General features: G+C 42.3%; 1 protein-coding gene across 12 annotated transcripts in view; it reads left to right on the top strand.

Moving 5' to 3' along the window:
- Nucleotides 1–26465, top strand: part of Elavl4 (ELAV like RNA binding protein 4) — a 137764-nt gene that overhangs the window by 97685 nt on the left and 13614 nt on the right. For all 12 annotated transcript variants that reach the window (XM_028889091.1, XM_028889028.2, XM_028889077.2 and 9 more), the window contains exon 3: nucleotides 17634–17737. In XM_028889091.1, the coding sequence (XP_028744924.1) occupies nucleotides 17634–17737 (104 nt within the window). The remainder of the gene's footprint in view (nucleotides 1–17633; nucleotides 17738–26465) is intronic.

The raw sequence follows: 26465 nt of genomic DNA, 5'->3' as shown, positions 1-26465 counted from the left end.
AGAAGCCTAGCGTGTTGACACCTACCTGTACAATGCAGTGGCGACAAAGGCATGAAGATCTCTTGCTTTGCTGGCCATCCATTCTAGCCAAATCAGTGAGCTCCAGGTTCAACGACAGACTTTGTCTCAAAAGTAAAGTGCAAGGCAACTGAGGAAGACTCCTGATGTTGACCTCTGGCCTCCATGTGCATGCACATGCATGTGCACATACACACACAGATACACAAACATATGTACTACATACATCCATCCAAAAATCTTTGGAAAGACCACACAAGAGAATTGATTCGTAGCGCAGCCAGGTGAAGACTTGGCAGGGGGCCTGCTATATGGCAGCTACAGGGGCAGGCCTACAGTATCTGTGCTTTCACTGAAGCTTTATATTTTCCGTGATCAGTGGTTATTATCCCGTTCTGCAGATGAGCAAGCCCAGCCTAGACTTATCTGGTGAGAGGGGTTGGATGGGACTGTTTATCTGTAAAACCTATAATCTTTCTATTATCTTACCATCCTGTTTCTGCTGAGTGAAGGTGAAGACAAGATCAGTTATGGATATCCAAAGGAGTAAAGGGTAACAGTGGACTGAGGTGCTAAGAGCAAGTGTCAAAGAAGAATAGCTCTTAAACCTGGCAAAAAATAGATTGTAGAAAGTCAATCTATGATGAGGAGGCCATTGATTCATGCATCAGATGTATTGCTAAGGAGTAAGTATCTATGCCCCCTCACTCACCAGATTCATAGATTGAAATTTTTGCCATCAAAGTAACAGAAATAGGACCTTTGTCCAAGTAATGAAGGGTAAATGAGGTCGTGTGGATAGGATCCAATAATGTTAGTATCCTAATGAGAAGGGACAAAGAAACCAGAGCTCTCTCTATATCTACACATCAAATGACGCACTCTTCTGCATGCCAGAAAGAGGGCCCTAGCCAGAACCCAATCATGTTGGTACCCTGCTCTTGGGCTTCCAGACTCCAGAACTATGATAAAATTAATGTATGTGCTTTTAGTCTATCTGAATCAGAATATTTTGTTATAAGCAGCCCAAGCTGAGTAATAGGAACACTATCAAGGAAGAATGAATGGAGCAGTTAGGGCTACTTCACAAGGTAAGTTTTCCATAGCCTCTTTGTTAGCGAAGGAACTACAGCTCAGGAAGAGTAAGTAATCCATTCAAGGTTGGAGCTAATAAATGAAGCTGAGATTTCAACCCAAGCCTGTTAACACCTTCTGCTTGCTAATAAATAACCCCACCAAACATAGGATGATGGTTGTTATCCTCCTGAGGTCAGGTGCATATTGGTTCACTGACTTTTTCCACACCCTTTTCTTGCTAATTCATAAGTCTGATGTTCTAATCAGCTCCTGTTTCATACTTCAAAGTCTGGTGAGATGCTGGGCCCAGTCGACACAAAGCGGATGCTCGCGTTAGGATAACAACTCTAGGTACTGTGGCTCCTCGGGAATTTCTCATCACATTCATCTAGAATCAAATTAATTCTCATTTGTGGTATAAGCCAGAAAAGCCAACCGAGTGATCCCAGGTATTTTCTTATGTTAGTTTTCAGAGGCATTTCTCTTGAGTGCCTCCTTTAACCTGTTGAAGCTTCTGACATGTGCAATTGTCTAAACTGACAGGGCCAGAGAAATCTAAAGAAGACTTGAATCAACCAATCGTGTGGTTTATTTTCCTTGATATTTCCTCCTCCTCTTTTCCTCTCTCTCTCTCTCTCTCTCTCTCTCTCTCTCTCTCTCTCTCTCTCTCTCTCTCTCTCTCTCCTGTCCTAATTTCTCTGTCTAACTTCTTATTTACGCATATGCCTCTTTGATCTGAAAGGACTTGAGCTGGCTTTTAAGATAAAGAGTTAATATTAAAATGGATCATAGGCGGAGGGAAATAAATACAGAATGGTAAAAAGGACACCAGAGGAATGTTAGTAAATTAAGTGTGGTGTGTCTGAGAACCGACAGACAAGCTAGCCAGAGTTCTCTTTTATAGGAAGGTAAAGCAGATGTGACAACCTTTATCCCCTTTTTCAAGTGTCAACCAGGATCCCAGCTCTATCCTGTGCTTCCTACCAGCTTCTCTGTAGCCCTTTCTCTGGATTTCCAGAGATGTCTGTGGTGACAGCTGCCAGCTATAACACAAGATGGGCTGTGAATCTTGAAATCACATACATGGAGTTTTCCTTTGCTCTTATCTCTTTCCCAGACCCAATTTGGATTTTGTTGTTGTAGTTGTTGTTGTTGTTTTAATGACAATGTCTGACAGTAACATGGAGAAGCTGCCTGAATGGAGTCCCCATTTGGACAATATGAGATACAAACAGTGTGCCAAGAGAATGGCTCCAAAGCAAGCCTTCCTTTCTTGCTGCCCTTCAATGAAGTACTGACTTGAGTCTCTGTAGGCTTCTCCCTCCCTGTAGTTCTCAAGGTTGAACACACAGGACTTCATTTAGTCCATGGCTTCCATCTTTTTGCTGAGGGTTTCCATGGTTCTGGACAGAACCCCAGTCTGGATCACAAACAGGAATCTCTAATGTCATTCTCATGTCTTGGTACTGACGTGAAAGAAGAACTATCTTATCTACCTTTGTGCCTTCCAGTGCCTTTCCCAATCAGTGCAGCCCTGCTGAAGAGATAGCTGTCGTGAGTACAAAGAGGAAGAGCCCTACCCGAGAGCTCCACATTCCCAAACATACCCACATATGCCAGACACTTTCTGCTCAGAATACCAAACAGCACATCAAACCATCGCAAACGGAAATCAAATTCAGTCATGCCTTCCCTGCCACACACACACACACACACACACACACACACACACACACACACGTATTCAATAGATGAGCAGTGACATTGCACAGGTGGTTTTACTGCCCCTTCAGATTACCACTTCCTCAGTATCCAGTAAAGAGGAAAACTCTTTCTCCTACTTTATTCTGGTAGTGCTTGTGGCTTCAATCTCGGTGACACATGTGAAAGCATTTTGCAGCAATAACAAATGACAGCTTTGGTGGTTTTAGAAGACTGTGAGTGAAAGCCTTTAGTTCAATATTTGAAAACAGCAGGATAAATTTTAAGATTAGTTTAAAATTTAGGCCACTTTAAGGGCTAGAGAAACAGCTCAGTCAATTAAGTACTTGCAAGGACCTGAGTTAGACTCACAGAACACATGGTGATATATGGTAGATAGATAGATAGATAGATAGATACATACATACATACATACATACATACATACATACATACATACATAGACAGATACATAGATTTAAAAAACAGGCATGAAGCCGGGCGGTGGTGGCGCACGCCTTTAATCCCAGCACTTGGGAGGCAGAGGCAGGTGGATCTCTGTGAGTTCGAGGCCAGCCTGGGCTACCAAGTGAGTTCCAGGAAAGGCACAAAGCTACATAGAGAAACCCTGTCTCGAAAAACCAAAAAAAAAAAAAAAGAAAAGAAAAGAAAAAAGAAAAAAACAGGCATGATAGCATATTCTTATAATCCTATTGCTGAGGAGGCAGAGACAGGCAGATCCATGGGACTTACTAACCACCAGCCCAGCCTACTAGTCAAGGTTTCAGACCAGTGAAAAGATCTGTCTTAAAAAAAAAAAAAAAAAAAAAAAAAAAAAAAAAAAAAAAAAGATAATGCATGAAAAATGATGTCAAGCTTATCCTCATACCTCCACACACATGAATATCTACACACATGTGCATATGTAAACACACTGTATCTTTTTTTCTTTTTGAATAATTAGGCCAGTGTGATAAAATAGAAGCATCTACCAAGGTCTTACTCCAGCATCGGCTGCAGGGCTTTCTGTGTATCTGGACATTCTGTGCCTTAGGTGCTTATGTGAAGGGAGTTAATAGTACTTCCCACCACCTGACTATTGTGAGATTGGACAAGCTGTTGAAGTGATACCAGTTCAGGATATTGCTGTGGTCACTAGGAAGATAGGAGGCTGTGAGCAGGGGATTTTATAAGAGGAAGGCGTCAACACCCTGTGATAAGCCAGCTTTGCTTTCTAGTCTGCCTTCCAAATGTTTTGTTCAGTTATCTACGAGCATCTCAGCAAAAGCTGATTAACTCTCTCAGACATCAGTGTCTAACTGTTATTAATGCTCAAGCTGATCAAATTACATTGCCACAGATCCTACTTGTGCTGTTAATATTAGATTTTGGATTCCGGTCTATAATGAATGATTTTTCCTCCATGCATTGGAAAAATTGGTTAGCCGAGTTCATAAGAAAGTTTAATTAGCAAGCTGTTTGTGAAAATAGCGGCAGTGAGTCATCATTCAAACTGAACTAACATTTCTCAGTGTTGAATTTGTTCTTCTCTTCCTTGAGCAGCCACACAGGATCCTTTTGTTTGTCAGGCTGGTGCATGCTGCCCACTTGAACTGCACCATGTAATAAACTAATAACAAACCCAGCAGATTCTTAAAGCCAGGAGGAAGGGAGGTGTAGAGTGCCGTCTGTGTCTTCCAGAGAAGTATCACATCACGGACTTGCTGGAATCTAGCACTGTGCTAGGCAAAAACCTAGTGATTAAGAGCTAGACTTCCCACAATACACCCCAGTCTTCCTACTCACTAGTTGTGCAACAGGTATTCTCACCCTCTGTTCCTCTATTTCCTCATTTCTAAAATAGGAACATTCATAGGATTATTATATTAGTATGGGTAAAATACACAGAAAATCACCTGGCATATAGTAATATCATTCCTATACCAGTTCTATGAGGTATCATATTATTTTATCTCTATTTTTGCATGTGAGAAAATGTGTTCGAAAAAAGGTTAGGTAATTCATTCAAAGCCATGTATCTTCTAAGTAGCATGGCAAAGTTGAACCATGTATGTTTGACTCCAAAATCTCTATTTTATCTTCTACACTAATCACCTCCTGGGGTCAGATGTCAGTATAGATTTCCAACCCCCATATCTCCCCATCTGTGTGTGTGTGTGTGTGTGTGTGTGTGTGTGTGTGTGTGTGTAGCTCATTGCATTAGAACCAAGTTATACCAACATGAAAATGTATCTTTGGATGTCTGACTCCCTCCCCTCTGCAGCTCTATGCTGTATATATCTGGTCTTAGAAGCAAGATGGTATGGTCTTCTGAGAAACAGACTCACAGACAGTGGCAGGGGAAAAGAAACTTTGGAAGTATGTATCCCTGTGATCTCAGAAGCAGTATCTCAGCGTTGAGAACCACCTCACGGTGTCCTGAGACATTGATCAGTCCTGTTTCAGAGAATAATGTTCGCTTAGGAATCCCATCAAACAGTCTTTCCCAAAATTGTTTCATCTGCAGTGTGTTTCTTGGAGGGGGGGTCTGTTATAAAACACAAGTTTGGGGAACTTAAGTGAACAGATGTAAAGGCATCTTTTAACCCCTCTTCTCTGCAACTGTGCTAACATGCATTATGGGACTTGGAAGGGGTGGTAGAATATGTGGGATTGCCCTGGTGTGATAGATGGATAAACAAGAGGTCTTGGTGTGCTGGTGGAGTCTCACCTGCTCCTAGGAGAAACAGAAAGTGGTACCAGATGAATCCTTCTCGACTGGACCAGCACAGTCCCTTCACACACTGTGCCTTTTGGAAAGTTGTTGAACACTGTTGAGTGTGCTCTGGGCATGATTCAGCCATAGGTTCACTTGGCCACCAGATTATCAGAATGTCATTTCATTTCCCATTGCCTAAAGATCTGAGCCATTAGGAGATGTTTGAAGCTTGTCATTCTTGCATATTCCTAGGCACTCCTTCATTTTCATGTCTACTGGGTATTTGACTCGGTATCATGGGGGTGCTCATTCTTTGCTTGGATTGGCCATTCTCTGACATTCATTTCACAGGGCCAAAAGTGGCTTTCCTTTCTCATCCCTACCATACAGACCTATTTCTGTGGAAGTGCTTCTGTCCTTGGGTGTTCTCTTACCTCAGTCCTCACCCTTGCAAGCTAAATGTTGTTGTGGTGGTTGTTTTGTGAGACAAATATGCTTTTGTTTCTTTTAAGAATTTAAGGAATTCCTGTCTTTTAAAAGATTTGTTGGAGTCAAACTCAGCTGTCAGACCATAAAAATGGACATCTTGCCTGGTTCCTTCCTGACAATGAACTCTTCCATGGTGAGAATAGGAGAGCTTGTCTTCACATTCACAGGGCTGTTACTGGTAGATTCAAGGCCAGAGAAGCCCAAGTCCTTATTGCAGAAAGGGTACACTGACAGAGGCTTCCAAGGTCCTACCCCCAGCTAATATTTGACATCCTGACTTACCTCTATAAAGACATTTATCTCATCTCCTTCAGTGAGAACAAAACACTTTGTTTTGTCTGTTCCAATATATTTGTATTCAGCTAATATTTATGAAGCATTACTTTGTGCCAAGCCCTCTCACATAATCTATCTCATTTAATCTAAATTTCAACATGACATCAGTAGCTTCTTCCACATGCCCTTTATAGGAATGCTGTCCGATGAAGGAGTTTTGAAAGTCGTTGTCTTAGTATTGAATTCAGCAGTTCTTTTTACCCACAGACACTTCACCCACAGTTTCATTCAGCCCAAAGACTAATTACAGAGCACACAATTAGTATTAATCTGATAGATTTTTCTGCCTCTTCTTCTTTTGTTGCTAAACCATTGTCTTTAACATCTGCAGCACTTCTGGAATCACCTGTGGGTTTGCATCCACTCTGGGTGGAAAGTCTTGTCTATTTGACATCCAGACCTTTGTTTCACTTGGGAATAAACCAGCCAAGAATTAAGAATTCTGGATCATTTTTATGGCTAGCTGGGAGTTTGCCAAAATCCTCCTCTTTTTGTTTCAAGCCTTTTAAAAATATTTTTAAATGTATGACTATTCTTCCCTGTCATGTAAGAATATTCTGAGCATAATTTAATTTAACGTGGCTTTGATTAAGAATCTTTCATTGCCCCAGGGTCATCAGTCTGAACACTCCTTCTTTTTAGTACAATAAATGCTGAAGGTAAGATGCTTGTCACTGAGGCTTCTATTGTCCTCAGTACATTACCCAGAATATTTTTCCCTTTCAGCCCTTTTTTAACCAAGCACTTGATACTAGCTTTTCATCCTACGAATTTCTATTCTTTCTTGCACAACAGAAGAAAAATAGGACTCGGATTGGTTCGGTTTTTCATTTGTTGAAGTTTATTATTGAAATTTATATTTGAAGAGCTGTCACTTGGAGCAAGTTATTTCATAGGACAAACCAAAGGGAGTGAAAATAGATCTCTTTTGAGAAATGAATTGCTTGGCTTTTCTTATTGTATAATGTGCATTTCTCTCTTGGGAGCTGCTAGAAATGGGCATCTATGTTCTGTGGGTCCCCGTATGCCTTACATGAACAGTGGGGGCATCACATTTCACATCTGTATGATACAATATCTGCAAGCCAGAAGCTCTAGTAAAAACCATTGAGGGGTTTGGCATTTGATGGACCCATTTGAGGCTCTGGGCCTGGGTACTGGTGCCCTTGATTTTAATTGATAGTTGACAACGCTTGCATTATAGGGCTATTTTAAGAAGTAGGTGAAGTTTAAAAAAAAAACAGTTGGTATAGTGAGTGGCACTCAAATGATAAATTTTTGGTACTATTCATTCACTTATTGGATTCATTTATTTAATCTATTAAGCAGAAATCTACTAACAGTCTACTATGTACCAGGCATTGGCCTTACTAACATTAACCAGCCCCATGTCCTCACCCTTAAGGAGCTTTCCAGTCCATTGAGGAATATATTCAGTTCAAGAAGCATACATTAAATGCTTACTGTGGGCCAAGCACTTTGCTTATTGTCCTGGTGCCACATAATTATAGAAATGACACCTACTTATGAATCCAGAATGTAGCCTCTAGAAATAACCACAGGCTGGCTTAAGGTGATGTTAAATACTTTCAGCATTCAGAATAAGGATGGTTGGATCTTACATTTTCAACTGTGTTTACAGAAAACAGACACTCTCAAGGTTTCATATTCCTGAATGACTCTTGACTCTCTGCAAAGGTCTACAGAGATCTCATATCTGCCTCTGAGGATGAATCCAACTTAGAAACAGTAGTGACAGCACAAGGCAATAACAACCAGTGACCTTGGGATGTGCTGGCTACAAACTTAGTGGAAGGTCTTTCCCCTTGAGAGATAGGTGCTTATACTGTCCCCTTCTTCCAGTGTCCTTCTCTGCCTGGACACTGGAAGCTTCTATTCAATCTTTTCAAATCAGTCTCATTCAAGTATCCCATCCTTCCAAAGATGCTCTCTCCTTCTCAATATTACGGCACCAAACCGTACTCACCTGTCATTGTTAATTCACTGGCCTGACACTCCTGCTGGAGAACAAGCCCTGGCTTCTTCTTTGGTCCTCGTTTCCTGCATCTATAGATTTTAAGATTATGGGTATGACAGTCTTTTCCCAAAATGGTGACCTATAATCCTCTTTGATCCCCTTTGACACTCACAACCAACATGGGAGACTGGAACTAATAGAAAGAATGAAAACTTAGAGACAGCGCTATAAAACCTGGGTTTCTCAGGCACACAGTGGTAAGTTGGGGCAGGTGGTTAGTGTGCCAAACAGCACGTGTACAAGAACCCAGACCCAGCAGAGAGTCCACTGGCTCTAGAGTCAGAAGGGTGCTGCTGCTGTTCTCTAGACACATAGCCTGGCTTGGAAATGCCTGCTTCAGAGAATTGCAAAGGTTTGAGGAATAAAGTAAGTTAAGCAGTTGGCCCCACAGTAGATGTTCAATACATAGCCCCTATTTCTTCCCTTAGAAATCAGGGCAAACTAAAGCTGTTGTGGGCATTGGGACAAAGATAAACGTAACTTAGAACCTTCAAATCCTTCTAATAGAAGGGATCTTGTGGGCCAGTCTTGCTGACTGCTCCTAGCTACACTTGGTAAGGGGTGGTATGCCCCTGTGTGCACAGTTCTGGTTATTAACACTTCGCAACACATCCTACATCCTTATAAAAACATTCTTTTTTTTTTTTTTTTTTTTGGTTTTTTTGAGACAGGGTTTCTTTGTGTTGCTTTGCGCCTTTCCTGGAACTCACTTGGTAGCCCAGGCTGGCCTCGAACTCACAGAGATCCGCCTGCCTCTGCCTCCTGAGTGCTGGGATTAAAGGCATGCGCCACCACCGCCCAGCATAAAATCATTCTTTGAAAGTTCCTTATTATCAAGCTAAAGCAAACAACCCCTCACAGCAAGTGTACCCATGGCTTTCCATGACTGAGCTTCAAGTGTGAGGTACTGGAGTATCCCTAGGGTCTTTTCTGCTATGGGATAAATAGCCACAGGTCTTCTGGGGGTAGCTTATGAAATCTGACCTCTCACCAACTTCCTCCAGGCATGGGGAGATTCTGCTACTCTTCCTTCCCCTTTCTCCTTGGTGTGTGGGAGACTGAAAGTGGTCAAGAGGAAGTAAATATTCATGACAATAGAAAGCACTCAGTCATACATTCACTCAACAAATGATTCCTGGCTAACCAACAATGCCAGGACTCTTTGAGGTCCCAGAGACAGAGATGAATGAGACATCAGCTTGGTCACAAGTTGTTCCCAGTCTAATAGGAGACAGAGATACTCATTAAGTGGTAGTTTGGAGGGCTCAGAAGATAGCTCAAGTAACAAAGTGCTTGACTTTCAAGCACAAGGCCCTGAATTTGATCACCAGAATCAATGTAAAAAACAATAAATAAATAAACCACAGCCAGGAATGGCAGAATGCACTTGTAACCCCAGTGCTGGGGAGGTAGAGACAGGTGGATCCCTGGAGCTTACTGATGAGCCAGCCTGGCCTACTAAGAGTTTCAAGCCAGTAAGAGACCCTATCTAAAATACAGATAAATAAATAATGGATGGCACCTGAGGAGCAACATGAAGAATTTCATGAGCCTGCTCACAAACACATACACCCACACACATACAAGCGTGTACACACAGGAAAGGTGGGTTTTGTTTTTGTTTTCTTTTTTTTTTTCTTTTTTTTTTTTTTTTTTTTTGGAGAGGTGGTTTTGAAAGGGAGTGTCAGTGAGAAGGGAAGGCCAGCGTGGTTTTGCGTGTCTCTGTGGGCAGCAGAAACTGCCGTGCCTGCTCCTGTTTTCAGTCATTTGACAAGTGTGAGATGAATCACCTTCACTCCTGTGGTACCTCCAACACAGGGTGCATTCCTGCTTCTGAACCTTTGAACATGAGTCTCCCCTCTGCTTAGACTGTCCTTCCCTCAGATAGACCGGGGTAACTGTCTAAGTCTTTTCTCTCGTCTCTGTCTTTACGGCCCCTGAGTAGTGAAGCCTTCCCTGACCATCCCAATAAAAAATTTGCAGCCACATCTCAGCCCTGCTGTTCCTTTTCTCTGCCTTATTTTCTCCCTAGGATTCACCACTGTCTCACGAACTTTCTCTTCTGTCTGTGTGTCTCAGCTGCCTTCCTGGCTCTCAGTCAGAATAGATTCAATAATGGCAGAAGCAGAGGTTTGTTGTTGATCTCTTCTATGTTTCCAGGGAACATAACTATACCTGACACAAAACAGGTGCCCACTAAATGCCTTCAGAATAAGTTTGGGTTTGGGATTCAGTCCTCAAGTTGAGATATCATCACTTTGGTGGGTAAACCCTCTCAAATGCTACCCTTTATACAAAGCTCCTCTGGGTGCCTCTTCCTTCAGGAGTCCTTCCCTGCTCTGCTTAGTCAGAATTAGTGTCCAGTATACAGCTTTGTTTATTCTGGGATATCATTGGTTCTTAGACTTGTATTTGACTTCACATAAGGAGCATCCTAAAGCCAGGAACATCTCAGGGTCCACCCACAGTGTCCAGCTTGTGGCAAAGTGCCTGTTCCATGTGAATTTGTGTACTTATTGCATATTGTTTGTTCTGGTGTAAAAGACAAGCATCATAATCATTCTCCACCTAGGGCATCATGGAGGAGATAATGTCACCTAGACACCAGTAAGAAGCAACACCTAACAGGGTGTGCGAGAATAAAGACATAATACCTACTAAGTGTCTGTTAAAGGCCAGACACTTTATATGAATTGTCACATATAAATCTCTTAATAGCCCCTTGAAGAAAGGAATATTAGTGCTATCTTCAAACTCAGAATACCAAAACAGAGTCAAAATAAGAATACAAAGTTTAGGGATAAAAAGAAATAGCATATATTAAGAAAACTTGAGAATTCTCTCACCAGGTGGTGGTGGCGCATGCCTTTAATCTCAGCACTCGGGATGCAGAGGCAAGAAGATCTCTGTGAGTTCGAGGCCAGCCAGCCTGGGCTACAGAGTGAGTTCCAGGAAAGGCACAAAGCTACACAGAAAAACCCTGTCTCGAAAAAAAAAACAAAAACAAAAACAAAAACAAAAAAAAAAAAAAAAAAAAAAAAAAAAAAACCTTGAGAATTCTCTCACAGGAGCTTGCCTTCCTTGTTCCCATTTATTAGATGTGTGGTTTTCCCAGAGACCAAGGCACAAGAAGGTTAATTACACATAGCCAGGGTCTTATAACAGTATTCTAAACTAAGAATGAGACCCACATCTAATCCAACTTGCCATTGAGTCTCTTCTTCAATGAGCATTTGAGCCCCTCAAGGATCATGTTGAGAAGCAGGTGCTGATTCAGGAGTTCTGGGGTGGGACCTGAGGATCTGCATTTCTCACAGACCCTAGGTGATGCCAGTGAGGCTGCCATAGGGACTGTGCTTGAAGTAGCAACAATGCTTAGTCTAAGGCAACTCTGTCAACTACCAAAAAGAAAAAAAGAAAGAAATCCTATGAGTTGTTGGGAAAACCACTGGGTTTTCAATAGAAAAGCTGAGCTTCAGGCTAACCAACACTGTTAAACCCCTGAGAATGGATGGAGGGTTGACAGCCACAGTTTCAGGACTTTGTGGTACCCCGTCAGTGTTAGAACCCTAGTGAGAGCAAATGTGCCCCCTCAAGACTTACCAGATGCCAGACCCTTCTAGGTACTTGAGCTGTGGCCAGCTGCTGTGGAGAGAATGTGTGATCTGGAGTGTCACTAAAAGGGTTCATTCAGGACTAGCCCGAGAGCCTACCAGCTCCTTGACTTTGGACAAGTTATTTTCCCATGTCTTGCATCTCATTTTCCCATATGTGTACCATGGGCTCAAGGATGCCCATTTCACGTGGGATTAAATGAGGTAACGTGAATAAGCCACTTAGCACAGTACCTGGCACAAAGTGTTACTGAATAAATTATAGCAGCTATTAGTCCCCATGTTCATATAATCCTCACAGTGATCCTTTGATTATGAGGATTAGAGGATTATCTCTCTTTTTCCAGACAAGGGGACAGGCTGGGGAGGCTTAAATGACTTAGACAAGGTTATACAGCAAGTGTGGCTGTGAGCCACACACAGGTTGATACACACAGTAGCAGGCACACTCTCTCTGCCTCTCTTTTGGGTATGTTCAGACAGACTCTGGGAAAGACATCTCAGAACTGGCAATGGGGGCATCCTGAGATTTGGAGTTGAATGCTGTTAACCTGGTGTGTGAATTATCGCCAAGCAGGAGATCTTGAGGCAACTGGGGACTTTGTCACCTGCTTTGAAACCAGGATTTCAGCTTGAGCTAGGGGTTCTCATGGTCATGAAAATCCCTTACTCAACTCACAAGTTTTTGTCAACAGCAACTGCCCATCTGGCTGCCCCCTCAGGGGCTCTGCAGATGAGATGAATCGGTGTGAGGTTTCTGAAGAAGGCTGGTTCTCACAGGGAAAGAGCAAAGTGTGCAAGTTGGCAGTACAGAAATGCTGAGGCTCCTTCCAGCAGCTCTGCTGCTGCTGCTGCTGTCAGCCGTGAGGTCAGAATAATCCTGGGACCCCAAAGAGCAGGCAAAGTCAGGAGAAAACAAGGCATTTTTATGAGCTGTGCTTGGACAGTTTCTAGAGCTTGAATGCAATAAAAATGCTTAACACAAACTACATAAAACAATTTACTTTTTCTGAAATGAATCCAAAAAAAAAAGCCTCAGTTGTTAGCAACATCTTACTTTATGGCAATGGCAAACAGGATTCAGAACCAAAAGATCAGCAACTTATAGTCCAAGAGCCAAGTTTGGCCACTGTCTTTTTTCTAGATAAAGTTATAGTAGACCACAGCCACTCTTTGTTCAAATAGGGTCTCTGACTGACACACAATAGCATGGTTGTTGTGACGAGGACTGTGACCCACCAAGCCTAAATCGTCCAGTAGTATCTTACCCTACACATTAAAACAAACAAGCAAAAGCCTACTCGGATCTAGATTGCAATTCAGTTTTATGATATTGGGGAAAATTACAATTTTTTCTGACCTTCAGTTTCCTCATTTCTGTAAAATGATGTTTTTCTCTCTTCACATATAGTTTGTGTGAAAATCAAATGTAATAGAGAATAGTTGGGAGAGCACTTTGTACACTCAGAATCATTGTGGATTGGGGCTGGGGCAGCTTGTGTCATTCACTTGATCTGTGTTTGAGGAGAGCCGCCCACTTCACCCAGGGAGTTTATAGGTTCCCAGGGCCTGGCCGGGTGTGTCAGTCTCTCCTTCCTCATCAATACAAACTTAATCCCCAGGTTATTTCCTCTTTGCCTCTTCCTCCAAACATGCAAACATGGAGGATTAGTACAAGTGCACACAGTGATTTGTACTGCTTAAACACTTGCCAAGGACATGCTGTGTTCAGGGATATAATCTTTCATACGCTAATTCTTTCGAAAAGAAATGTTTGGTTCCTAAAGAGGGAGGTTTGATATACAACCTATAGCCAAATAGAAATGTTTCCTATCATAGTAGGAGGACACATAGCAGGAGGAAGTATTCTCTCTCTCTCTCTCTCTCTCTCTCTCTCTCTCTCTCTCTCTCTCTCTCTCTCTCTCTCTCTCTGTGTGTGTGTGTGTGTGTGTGTGTGTGTGTGTGTGTGTGTGTGCAAATGCCCATGCTTTATCAAAACAGAAATATTCAGGTTCAGATTCAAGAGAACAGCTTTTTCAAAACAAGAACCTGTTTAAGCCAAAATACATGGAAGTGCTTTAAGATTTGGCTATTATGCATACAGTTTTCTCTTGGAAACTACATTTTGAATTCTAAGTTTCTATCCCAAACTACCTAGAATACTTCCTACCCTTGCATAGTAAGTGGAGATGCCTCCCCCACCAGCTGGTCAGGACTGCTTGAAGCTGATCAGATGTGGGCATCAAGGAGCTAGATACTGTAGCCTAAAATGTTGGAGGCAGTCTTCCTTTCACACTATCTTATTTCTTAAATACAGATAATTTAAAAAGTATAAACTGGAAGACTGTTCAACTTTCAACCTAAGTAAACATATATTTAGAACAAAAATCAAGTTTAATATTCTGTTCTCAAAATATTATTGCTATATCTATATGCCCAAATCGTGTTACAATTGATAAAGAGAAAAGATGTCACTCTTTGAAAAAGGAGAAAAAAGAAACTGACTGTTATCTCTGTGGACTGCAGGTAGACACATATGCTCCAGGCCCTAGACAGTGTTCCCTGAGCCCCACAGCATAGCAACTGTCTCAGTCCCCATGGAAAAAGCATTAGCATTCTTTATGAATGTGTTCCATCTGTATTTGTCCATACACCCTTAAATACAGAACTGCTGAACCAAAACCCACCGCCAATGTATGGCCACCAAAATTCAAAATTCTTGCTCATTTTTACTCTCCCCAACTATTAAAACAGTTCCTTAAAAAAATGTAGCTTGGGTTTTTATCTTTTCTGCTCCAAAACTTAATCTTCTCCAAGGCATTTTTAAAAGAGAATGCTTAGCTCCGTGAAGCATTTTTATTAGACGTAGCTGGACTCCTGTGATACTGGGAGGCATATGTGAAAAAAGCCTGCTCATGAACTAGGCTAACGGCAGGTAGCTTCATTGTGCTGCCCAATTACCTCCTGTCTTCCCATTCATAGGTAAGTTCCTCCATCTCTGGCCTCTTCTTCAAGGCCGTGTTTTACAGTTTGCAGTTTCTTTTATATCAAGGAGAATCTTCCTGTTTGAAATTACTTAGTTCTGGGTTTTGGTTTTCCCTGAAGATTTTTTTATTCTTGATGCTAAATGAAGTCTCTAAACCTGGGACAGGTGATGATAGCATGGTAGAGCTAATTATAGTCAGGAGCCAGGGTGACTGTCGATTGGGAAATGATACAGGCTGGAGGGTTGATGTCACACATCCTACTGGACTGGAATCCTTTCACTCACTTGACCTTCAGAACCTCCCGAGACCTAAGCCTGAGTTTTCCTTCCTCCAGAAGCAAAGATCTAAAACAGATAAATTTAGAGCACAAAAACTGTGCTCACTCTTACTTATCTTGATACCCATTAATATGTAAGTAATTTTACAAAGAAAGATAGTATAATAGGGACATACACCATACATATATTTCATCACCATGAAGAATACAGAAAATTTCCAAGGTGAGTCAGGTCTACTGTTAGCAATTAACCAGTGAATGTTTATTTGTATTTTTTCATATTCTATTTTAAACATATATAAATTATATTAGGCTGGAAAATTGCCCATTCAACCAGTTTCCAAGAACTATAGTAGGTTTGTCATAGACATAATTGCTTTAAAATGTCCTTTAGAAGCAGTTCAACTTGGTGCATGACTAGTTTTTTTAGATGATTATAGGAATATCATATATGCAAGATAAATATGACTGAGAAATTTACATGATGAAAATGGAACTTAATTAGGCTTGATAAGGTGGAAACAAATTTAGGATAAATTATATTTTAAACCAATGAAATTAGTCTCTTGCATTTTGTATTTGCAAAATAGAGTTTCTGGGAACATGTGGCAAGGTCATGTATTACCCACATCGCTCGCGCTCTCTCTCTCTCTCTCTCTCTCTCTCTCTCTCTCTCTCTCTCTCTCTCTCTCTCTCTCACACACACACACACACACACACACACACACACACACACACACACAAATTTACAGGATAAAATTAAGAGAAGGGTCACAACAGCTGGAGTGTGCCCCATGCCTCACACTCTTTCCTCCCTCCTAGGTCACTAACTCTGGCTGATGACAAGCCTGCCTCGCAAAGTTTGTCTCTGTCTTTTCTATTCTTCAGAAGCAAAGGAATGTCCTAATGGAAGATGTTGCCTTTGGGGTTTCCATTTGATGAGCAAATGTCACTGAGTTTCCTCTCTGTTCTCTTTGCTTCTGTCCTGTAACAGTAAAAAAGATACCCATTTTCTGATCCAGAACCCAACTTGTTTTCCCAGGTTCCCTCCTACAACCAACACAAACACAGACATTTACCAGCAAAACAGAAGCTGTTGGAAACATTTTTTGGCTGCTGAAATGGGCTCCTGTCACCGGGATGTGGCAGGCTTTTTGCTGTATTATCTCCCAGCCCTGGCCCCAGTAGGCTAAAGAGAGCTTTATGTAATCAGTCTTCCCTGACGTGTGACGTCCCGTCATTTTCCTCCCCTTCGGCTCTGCTGCCGCCCACAAATCAATAACATTGCCTGAGAAGTTCAAGCTGGTTCTGCAGCCACCACAAGCTCTGTGTTTCTTAAAGGATATGTCAGAAAAATGTAAAGTTTCCTAATGATATTTCTGGCTGATGACACATGGCAGAGCTGATGGACTATTTATAATCAGTGGCACGATCGCAAGTACATTATTTTTATTTCACTTAGGGGGGAGTCCTGTCGCTTGCTACCTCTTTGTAGACAAGTTGATATCATCTCCACCTAAAGTAGCTAAATCCTCTTTATGGAATGCAGTTGTGCTTTCTCCTTTGTGTTAGGAGCACCTCGGTTCCTTCTGATAGAAACCCTTGCCCTTCTTTTTTTCATTGTTCTTTGGCTCTGGGAATGATGAGGGCAAAGAATGATTTGTAGCAACTGCTCTAAATTCTGGCCATGCCTGCATCCTTCACTAAAAATGACTCCAGTTCTTGCTGCTCAGATCCTTCTACACCTCTGAGTGTGGGTGTGGCTGGCATGACCAAGGCAATAGACACAGCTACTGAGTCCAGTGCGTGTCCCAGTTTTACAGGACTAAGCAGAGTACAGCTGTCCTTTGTTGAGCACCTACTATGGTCTAGGCAATATACTTAGTAGGCATTTATGTATGTTATCTCACTAAACTCTCTCAAAATTTACCAGAGGTAAGTGCTGTTGTCTCCAGAGAAGAGATCTGGAGGAAATAGATAGTAAATGACCCAATTTGTAAGGGAAAGTCCTAAGACTCTAAGCAGATCTCTTTTAACAAACTGTGCATGCCATCTTTCTAGTCCCTGGTACTGTCTTTTCCTGATTATGTGCCACTTATATGTATCAGGTGTGACTATTCAAAGGCATTTACTGTTTTTAGTTTAGATAGTAAGAGCTCCTGTGAGTTCAAAGTCCACACCTGAAAAGAGAACTGGTGGGATTAGAAACCTTTCAATCTAGGGTGAACTAGAAGGAATCGCAGGTCAAAGGAGGGTTTTACACTATAGTGGGAAGTGTTGCTTATGTAAAGATATTGAGCTCTCTCTTTCTCTTCCTCCCCCCTCCCTCTCTCTTTCTCTCTTTCTCCCCTTCTCTCTTTTTTTAATATTTCCACAGGACAGAGTTTAGGGTATGGATTTGTTAATTATATTGACCCAAAGGATGCAGAGAAAGCCATCAACACTTTAAATGGACTCAGACTCCAGACCAAAACCATAAAGGTAAGAGGCGATGCACCAGCTTCTGATTTAGGAGCTCCTGGTAGAATTTTAGTCTGTGGGTCTAGTAAGTCCAGGCTCTGTGGGAGCCAGAAGTGGTGTTCTTTATTTACTCAAAGAACATTTCCTGTCCCCTCTGCTAAGTAAGGGACATGACAAAATAGGGGGTGAATAGTGGAGGGAGGAGACCAGGGGCCGTGATAGCTCTAATCCAGAAAGCAAATGTGGTCTGGGGATCATGGCCCTACAAAGAAGACCTGCCAGCCTGCCTCCACACAAAGGGTCAGAAGCGAGCTGAAGAAACTGAGGCTGAAAAGCTGTCCTGAGTATGAAGAGTGTGCCCTAAATTGGGATGGCAGGGATGAGAAGGATGAGAAGTAGGCAAGACCAAGTCAGGGGATCTTATGTGCTAACTGAGCAGCTGGGCTTTCCCGTATGGGTGATTAGGAAAAAGGAAGTCAACTGTAAATAAACACAATACTATCAGAAGGGCAGTTACAATTAAATTGATGAAAATATAGTTAAGAAACAACAAAAATAGTAATCCAACAGTCTAAAAATAACTAGGTGAGCAGATTACATCTCAAAAGTTTTTGCTTTAAATCAAAAAAGAAATCAGTAACCTAGAGGCTGCTTCTCCAGGTAGGTAGGTAGATTTCTGGGGCTGGACTACACTCTCTCACTTTAGCCTTCTTGTACGGGCTCCTTTGACAGGCCACTCTGTCTGCCTTGGGCATCCGGCGGTGGTCTCTTGGATGTAGCTACCTGCTCCTCAGCCTCCCTTCCCCTTCTTCCCCCACCTCCAGGCAGCATCCTGTTTAGGGGCAGCTGCCAGCCGATTAATGAGTCCCATCCTTCATAGCCTATTAAACCGCAGGGAAGTGTCTCCTGGGCGCTCTTATCCTCACGACAGCAGGTCTGACGCAAAGTAGGACAAAAGAGAAACTTCTCCCAGAATGGAAATCTATAGATGGCACCAGCTCTCCGCATCTGAAAACACAAAACCAGAACTTTTTAGTTCAGCAAAACTACTTTTCCGACATCCAGGCTAACAAAAGAGAGTTGGGGTATAGGAAAGCCTTGGCTGGAAGGGAGTCAAACAACAGCCGAGCCTTCCTCTTCAGGGACGCGTTAGGTGATTGTTTCTCTTCTTAAGCAGTCCTATTTGTGCAATTGTGTCTAGATTATTTCCGAAAAAAATTATTGCTTTCTCTGATCTCCTACAGTCCAGAGTACACAAAGACCACAAAATAAGCCTGATTTAGGCTGCCTCTGCCACGGCTTAGAGTTAGTTCCTAGGAATTCTCTAAGGGGGAAATAAAAGTTGTTTAATTATGGCATAGTTCTCAGAGAGTAAGGAAGATTAATTTCTTTCAAAGGAAAAACACACATATTTTCATACTTTAAGTCGAGAAAAGTGTTCCTGCCACTTGACTCTGATGAGGCCTTGTCGAATTGAGAGCTGTTTGTGGCCTTGATTGATTTTTTTTTTATGTTATCCAGTTCAGCATTAGAATGTCAGATGTTTATTTTTTGTTCCCCCTTGGCGGACATGCTGACCTTGAACTGAGAAAGGTACTTTTCTTTCCTCTACGGTTTTCTTAAAACCCAAACCCTTTTCCCACGGCTTGGGATCAAATCACCAACTCTCAGTCTGCCTTTTTTTTTTTTTTTTTCAAAGTCTTTCATAAGATCCCTGCAGTTTCCCCCAAAGACTGATTGGGCCCAGCTTTTCTAGTCTCAGAATGGTCCCGTGGCCCATCATACCATCAGATGCTTTATCTAAATGGATCTTGGAGACAAGGAACATTGATTATTTTCTTTCTGTGACTAGCTGGTCTACTTCCTTCCCTTATCTCTATCCCCTTCTCTGTCCTCCTACCCAGCCCAGGCTCCCCCTGCATCAAAATGCTGCTAACACATTTGCACCCAGAGGAAATGTGGGCTTCTGAGAGACACTGTAGGATTCAAAATGCATGATACCACTGCTGAATCAATAATTTCCATTCTCTACTACGAATGAAAATTTAATGTGCAAACCTAGGGATTTCAGCCCTTTCATTAAAGCAGTTTATTTGCCATACTAAAAATTAAGTTTGAGTGATAGGTTTCTTTATTAACTTTTCTTCCCTTTCCTAAAGGGACACAGTGTTTAAGGTAAAAATCATATTAAAGGGGGAAAAAAAAACAAACCCTTTTCGTGTGCTGTTAATAGTCTCATCATTTATTAATTTCTTAAAATTGCTTTTTATGCCTTTCAGGCTACTGTTTACTTCTACTGCTTCAGCTTGCTTTGATAAGTGACATGAGATTTATCTCTTTACTCTTGACTGCCATGAAGGAATAGATAGCTTGTCAATCTGGAAAAAAAACGAACAACAACAGAAACAACAAACCACACACACACATCATCATCATCATCATCATCATCATCATCATCTATGGAAGCATGCATTACAGAGATCACAGGACCATCTAGTACAAGTTGACAAACTTGGTTAAGTGTGTGCTCCTTCACACATTTCTGATAACAGAGAAAACATGCCACTCTAAGTGTGATATGTAAAAATATTAGTGCTAGGAAAGGAAGAACAAACCCCTAAATTAATGATTAACTGCCAGATTCAGGGATGGTTTTAGAGATGGGAGTTAGTGGAGGGCAAAGAGAGCAGCTATTCCCTGATGATGGTAATGATGGTGATGGTGATGAGGATGAGGATGATGATGATGATGATGATGGGATGACTATGGTGATTCTGAAGGTGTTTAATTTACATCTTCAGTTCTTCAATAGGAACTGAAATCTAGATTTCCTTTTTGTCAGATCTCTCAATTTTTAGAGGCCATAAACATAAACAAAGAAAGAATTATGAAGGGAAACCAAGCAGAATATAATAGTTGACCTTTGTAAGTCACTTTTTAACCTCTGTACCTGAGATTTAAATATGGCACCATTGCCTTTGCCAGATATCAGTGAATGTCCCATTACCTGGCTGCTAGTGAGAGGTGTCCACAGAAGATGCTTTCCTGTCAACAAAAAAATCCATTTTCCTTTTATGGAGGAGGCTGTAAGGAGACCATATGAACACTGAGGGCATGTGAGCAGCAAGGCCAGACCTCTGGCAGAGAAAGGACATGATGCTCGAATTATACCTGGGATGAGTAGGTGTGAATGGGAACTCCAGAGGAATCACTCTTTCAATTAGACTTCTTTCAAGGGAGAAGACTCTACGTGGAGATCAGGCTTAGAGAAGTGAAGTATCCTGCCCAGAGACACACAGCTGTCAGTTTATCTAGTGTAAATGACAATAATGCTAGCTTACTTGGAGTGTTTACATTGTGCCTGATAGGATTCTAATCTTTCTAAATGCTTGTTACCATTTAATCTTTGAACTATCCCAGGAGTTAAGTGCTTTACATACACACACACACACACACACACACACACACACACATATCAGCTTTGTTTCTGAAAATAGCCCTGGTAGAAGGTGCTATTATCTCCTTTATGCTAATGAGGAAACTGAGGCCCAGAGAAGTTCAGGAGACAGACCTAGGATCACACAGTGGGTAAGTGACAGTTGGAGTATTTTTTAAAAGCTTTAAAAATAATTCTCTGGCAGTGGGTCCTTAGTGTTGGAATGTCAAACTGCCTGTTTGCCTAGCAGCATGTGAGCCTTGTGAGGGTGTGTGTGTGTGTGTGTGTGTGTGTGTGTGTGTGTGTGTATTTTGGCTCTGCTCATACAAGGGTTAATCCCCTGGCATGGTAAGTTGATATAGAAAGCAAATAAATGAACTATGTGGTCCCTCCAGATTCTTCATAGATGGACTTATGGTTCAGAACATTTGCCATTAACTTGAAGACACACTGGACTTTAACTGCCCAAGCCCTTGCTTTCCAGGCTTTAAGGCCTTCCATTTAAGTGAGTCACAGATGGCAATGGCCTAGAAATTCTCCAATCCAGGTGTTTCATGGGGCCACAGACTAGTGTGGACCATGAGCTTGCCACAGGAGATGATTTACCTCACTTAGCGATAGGCTGCTGTTTCTTAGTTTTTCTAGTTGTTTTTTGTTTTTTGTTTTTTGGGTTTTTTTCCTACTTGTCTCCAACAAGACTCTGAGAACACTGGGAGAACGGGCTTTGGGTTCTTGTAAATGATGCTCTGATACCCCTTGACAACTGATGCCTATCCTGGCGGACTCTGAAAGAGCAGCTTCTGAATTTACACTGTCACTGCAGCCCCTTTCTAAGAAATGCTCAATTGAATCCTGTTACCTTTGCTTCTGCTCCTTGTCACATTAGTTAAGAACAAACAAAACGGGGACTGGATGTAATGGTAATTCCAGCACTCTGGAGACTGAGGCAGAGGGATTATGATGAGTTCAAGGTCAGCCAGGGCTTCATAACAAAATGGAGGGGGCACAAGAGAAAGAGAGGGAAAGAGAAAAAAAGGAAGAAAGGAAGAACCCTCAAAACAGGAGTAATCCAAGCGGGTTTGTTTGGATTGATATTCAAGTTACCCTGAGAAACTTTGGTAAAATGTAGTCTAGCAAACCAGGATTTGAAGGCTTGGTATCACTTCTGCTAAACGCTTCAGTGATGGAACTCCTCTTCAGGCTTTAACCTAAGTGTGAGAAGCAGGATTAGAGATGTGTTCACTACTTGCTCTGCCTCCGTAGGTTCACTCCTGGCAAGCATGCATGGGGGTGGAGGTGGGGCACTTAGCTATGCAAGCTGCAGTGAGGTAATAGAGTGACCACAAGCTACAGGGGTTCCCTTGGATGCTGGAGGGGAGACAGGGGGCTGTGTAAGGTGGAAATGGGAGTCACTCTGCTCAAAATAAGTTCCAGGATAGTCCATCTGTTGATAGTGTACCTTTGTGGAGTGTTTGGCCACAAGTCAACATTTGGCAGCGTGCTGCGGTAGGTTTTATCAGCCTTAGATTTGGGGTTTTTTTTTTGGGGGGGGGGGCAGGGGCATGTTTTTGCTGCGTAATATGGAATGTGTGTGTATGTATGTGATATATGTGTGTATCTGTATTTGAGGCTTTTCTCCATTGAATTATATGTTTGTAAATGGCTTTATGAAGTTCTCTAATAATTACATGGAGCCTTATTCAAATGATAAAAGTACAACTTGATATAATAAAGCATTTCCAGAGCACAGCACTTGTGCAAACTAGAGTGCACATCTCAGCACCAGGTCTCAGATGAAGAGAGTAGCCTCTGCCACTCTGAGTGAACCCCTAAGAGCTAGCACTGTCGGACAGAGGTAGGAAATAAGGAAGGTAGGTACCTTATCACTCACTAGGCAGCATCCCAGGTCTTTAGAGAACCCAACTAGGAGAGAGGCTGCTGGAGAGAGCTCTCCAGAAGGACCATCCCTTCTTCTCTGGGGAGGAAGTGGGCTGGTTATTCTGCCTCTCCTGTAAGGATGCTGCTTAAGGATTTCGACATTTTCTCTTTTTTCTCCTAATGGCACTAGCAGTGCCTCTGGGGATCTCTCTGCACTTGAGCTTTGCAGGTTCCCATTCACTTTAGCCGCTTCTTTCCCTTGCCAGGGGTCATGGGCGGCAGCGCCTCCTCCCTCCCCACTTCCTCAGCTATCCACCTGCCTTGCTGAAGGCCTCCATTCCGCTGAGGCATCTCTTCTTTGCACTCGACATAAGCAATTATTTCTCCTATCACGGCTCTTAATGCTTCCCGGAGAGTTAGCAGATCATTTTTTGCTGACGGATATCACCCCACCCAGAAATAATACCCTGCCTGCCTCTATCTTGTTAATAACAAAAAGGCACCACCACTCCTTTGTAGGAACCCTTTGCTGCCAAGGTCAGCCAGGACACTAGGGTTACTGAATCCCCGAGGAAAGGACCAGGGATAGGCCAATGAAACTGGAGATGCCCAGTTGTACTGGCTGCCACCACCTCTTTAGTCGGAGAATGCATTTGCTGCTCTGATTTCAGGTGCCCTTTTAACTTTCTTTGAGTAAATTATTTCAAATGCATACAGATATAGATGGTTGGAAATAGAAACAGTTCTGCCTTCTCAGCCCACTGAACTTGATATGATCCCAGGATCTTAAAGGTCATTCTCAGTGTCCTGGGTCTGGATTACAAAAGAAAACTGAACAGGTACAAGTTGGGGGCACACTTAAGTTTTCAGAAGTGCTTGGATGGAGTTTGAGGGCATTTGCAAGTGTAAAAGAAGCCAATGGTGTAATGTAAGCTCCTCAAAAAAAAAAAATCACACAAGTGCAAGCACACATACATGAAGAGAGAGAGAGAGAGAGAGAGAGAGAGAGAGAGAGAGAGAGAGAGAGAGAGAGAAAGAGAGAGAGAAGAGAGAAGAGAGAAAGCACTTTTGGGATTATATCTCCACATTAGAGGAAACAGTGAACCTCTGTTACCCAAGGCCACCTGATGTCTTGTGTCCCATTTTCATCTCCCTGTTTTAAAGAGTCCTGACATACAAATGCTGTCCAGAGGTGAATGGGAAAGATGAAAAGAGGGCTGTGCACCCATATATCTACCCAGAATGACTACTGTTCCATTCTCCTGGAAAGAAAATTTTGCAGTGAGGCTAAGGCATTGCTTCAGCCTTACATTTAAAATAACTGGGAAGAAAACCTATACAGCTATCAGTACAGTACAGGTCTAGAATAGGGAAGAGCCCTTCATCATCAGAGCCATTCAAATGGAACCTGTCCGGATGATGTTCTGGCGTGAATTTTGACTAGAGGAGCCTGTGTGCCCTCCTAGCTCAGAAAAGCCACAACTTTACATTGTTTCTGGGCCTGAAGCTGCTCGGTTCAATGTAGTCACCACTAGCACCATATGATAATTTGAGTTAATTAAATAAAAGTGTACCTCCTTAGTCACATTCAGACTGTTTGAAGTGCTTAGTAGCTATGTGTAGCTAGTAGTTACCATCACACATTATGGGTATCAAATGTTTTCCTGACCCCAGAAAGTTCTGTGGATGATGCTGGCCTAGAAGATCTGTGACCCTGGGGGTTAAAGAGTCAGTTCTGCACAGTAGTCATGAGGCTCAGGACAAGGTGACTTGTCTATTAAAGACCATAGGGCACCCAGCCCTCCTTCCCTTTTCCTTTTTGTCCATTCAAAAGAACTCTGAGTTAAGATAGTGAAGCCCCAGCTCTGTTATAAAACTAACTATATGTGATGACCTTCGGTAGCTCACTTTCCTTCTTCAAACATAAGTCCTCTTTGGAGATGATTCTTCCCAGATCTAATAGTCTAATAAAATATTACAGCATGGCTGTTCCAACTTGGTACCTTCCCAAGAAGAGTAACAGTTTGTGCCAAGAACTTGGCTTTTATTTCACTGCCCAGGTTGGTGTGGCCCAGTGGAAAGATCCCAGAACTTTGAGTCATATCCGAGTTTGTCTTGGTTCAGATGACCTTGGCAAAGTACTTGATCTCACTGCACCAGAGTCTATCATCTGGAAAATGGAAATACTGATTTTTCATGTGTAGGCAATTGCGGCTTTCAGTGAGCACTCAACAAATGCTTCCAGGGGTAAAAATGAGTGGGGTTACCCCTCAGGTGAATGACAGATACAGAGAGTGAGTGGGTAGAACCCTTCCTTTTTCCACCTGTTTGGGGGATGGATTAAAAGAGAGTGAATCTGACTCTTACTGAAGCATGGACAACAGTCAGGAGCCCTGGATGGCAGGAAGTAGTGTGGATTTCCAGACAGCTGCAACACTCCTACCAGTCTTACATGAAGCAGGAGGCAGGAGTTGCAATTTAGTGGAGAGGAATCTGCAGCTCTGCGGCTGGCATCTGCTCTTCCTCTAATCACAATGAGAAACTTCTCCCACATCTCACCCACTTAGAGGCCCCAGTCAGACAGAGAGAGCCTTGTGCTGAGTATGCACCTTTGACAGTCTGGTAAGTTTTCTTGGTTGTGAGCCTATCCTTTTATGGCTAAGCCACCTCTCCAGACCAGCCTGGTAGATTTTTAAAAGTAAGTTTTAAAGTGCATGAATCTATCATCCCAACTTTTCTAAAAAGACAGCTGCCCTACTGTGTGTCAGATATGCCTATGGTACCTTTAGATACTCCTAACGCCATGGTTCTTTCTTTCCATTTGAGTAAGCTCCTGGGAAAGTATGCGAAATCCATTCACTAAAGTGAATTATACATTTAGTTTCACTTGAGTTCCTGCCCTAGTAAAGCTTTGAAACTAGATGTGAAAGTCAGTGTACTGAGTTCACCATAATATACAACCTGATGGGGCAGGTCAGGCATTAGGCAGAAGACTGTGATGGGAGGTGGGTTATGATAGCTATGACCACTGAGACAGAACCTCCCATGGCACTTAAGGAAAGAATAGCCATGTATGCCTGGGCTTCATGGAGAACATGGCTAGGCCTAGAAGGTAATCAAGAATTCATTTTGCTATGAGGATAAACCCACAGCAAGAACAAAGGCATGGAGATAGAAACTTTCAATGCACAGCCAGAAACCTGTGACTATGTTTTTGTCTGAACTGAAGCATAGCGTGCATGTAGAGGTCAGCAGGAGATGAGAGGTTGGGCCAGATGCCAGGGCCAGATGCCCTGAATGCCTAGATAAAGGATTCGGACTTCCAATACAAGGTGTTTAAGACACGTTGGAGAGTTCCGAACAGGGGAAAATGTGATGGGATCAAACTGCATCTGCGATGTTACCATGAGGCTCTATCCCCAATGCTCTTTTAGA

Source organism: Peromyscus leucopus, chromosome 2 (assembly GCF_004664715.2).
Source record: "Peromyscus leucopus breed LL Stock chromosome 2, UCI_PerLeu_2.1, whole genome shotgun sequence".
In the NCBI taxonomy this organism is placed as follows: Eukaryota; Metazoa; Chordata; class Mammalia; order Rodentia; family Cricetidae; genus Peromyscus; species Peromyscus leucopus.
The sequence above is the reverse complement of the archived record's forward strand: the minus strand, read 5'-3'. Positions and strand labels throughout refer to the sequence as shown.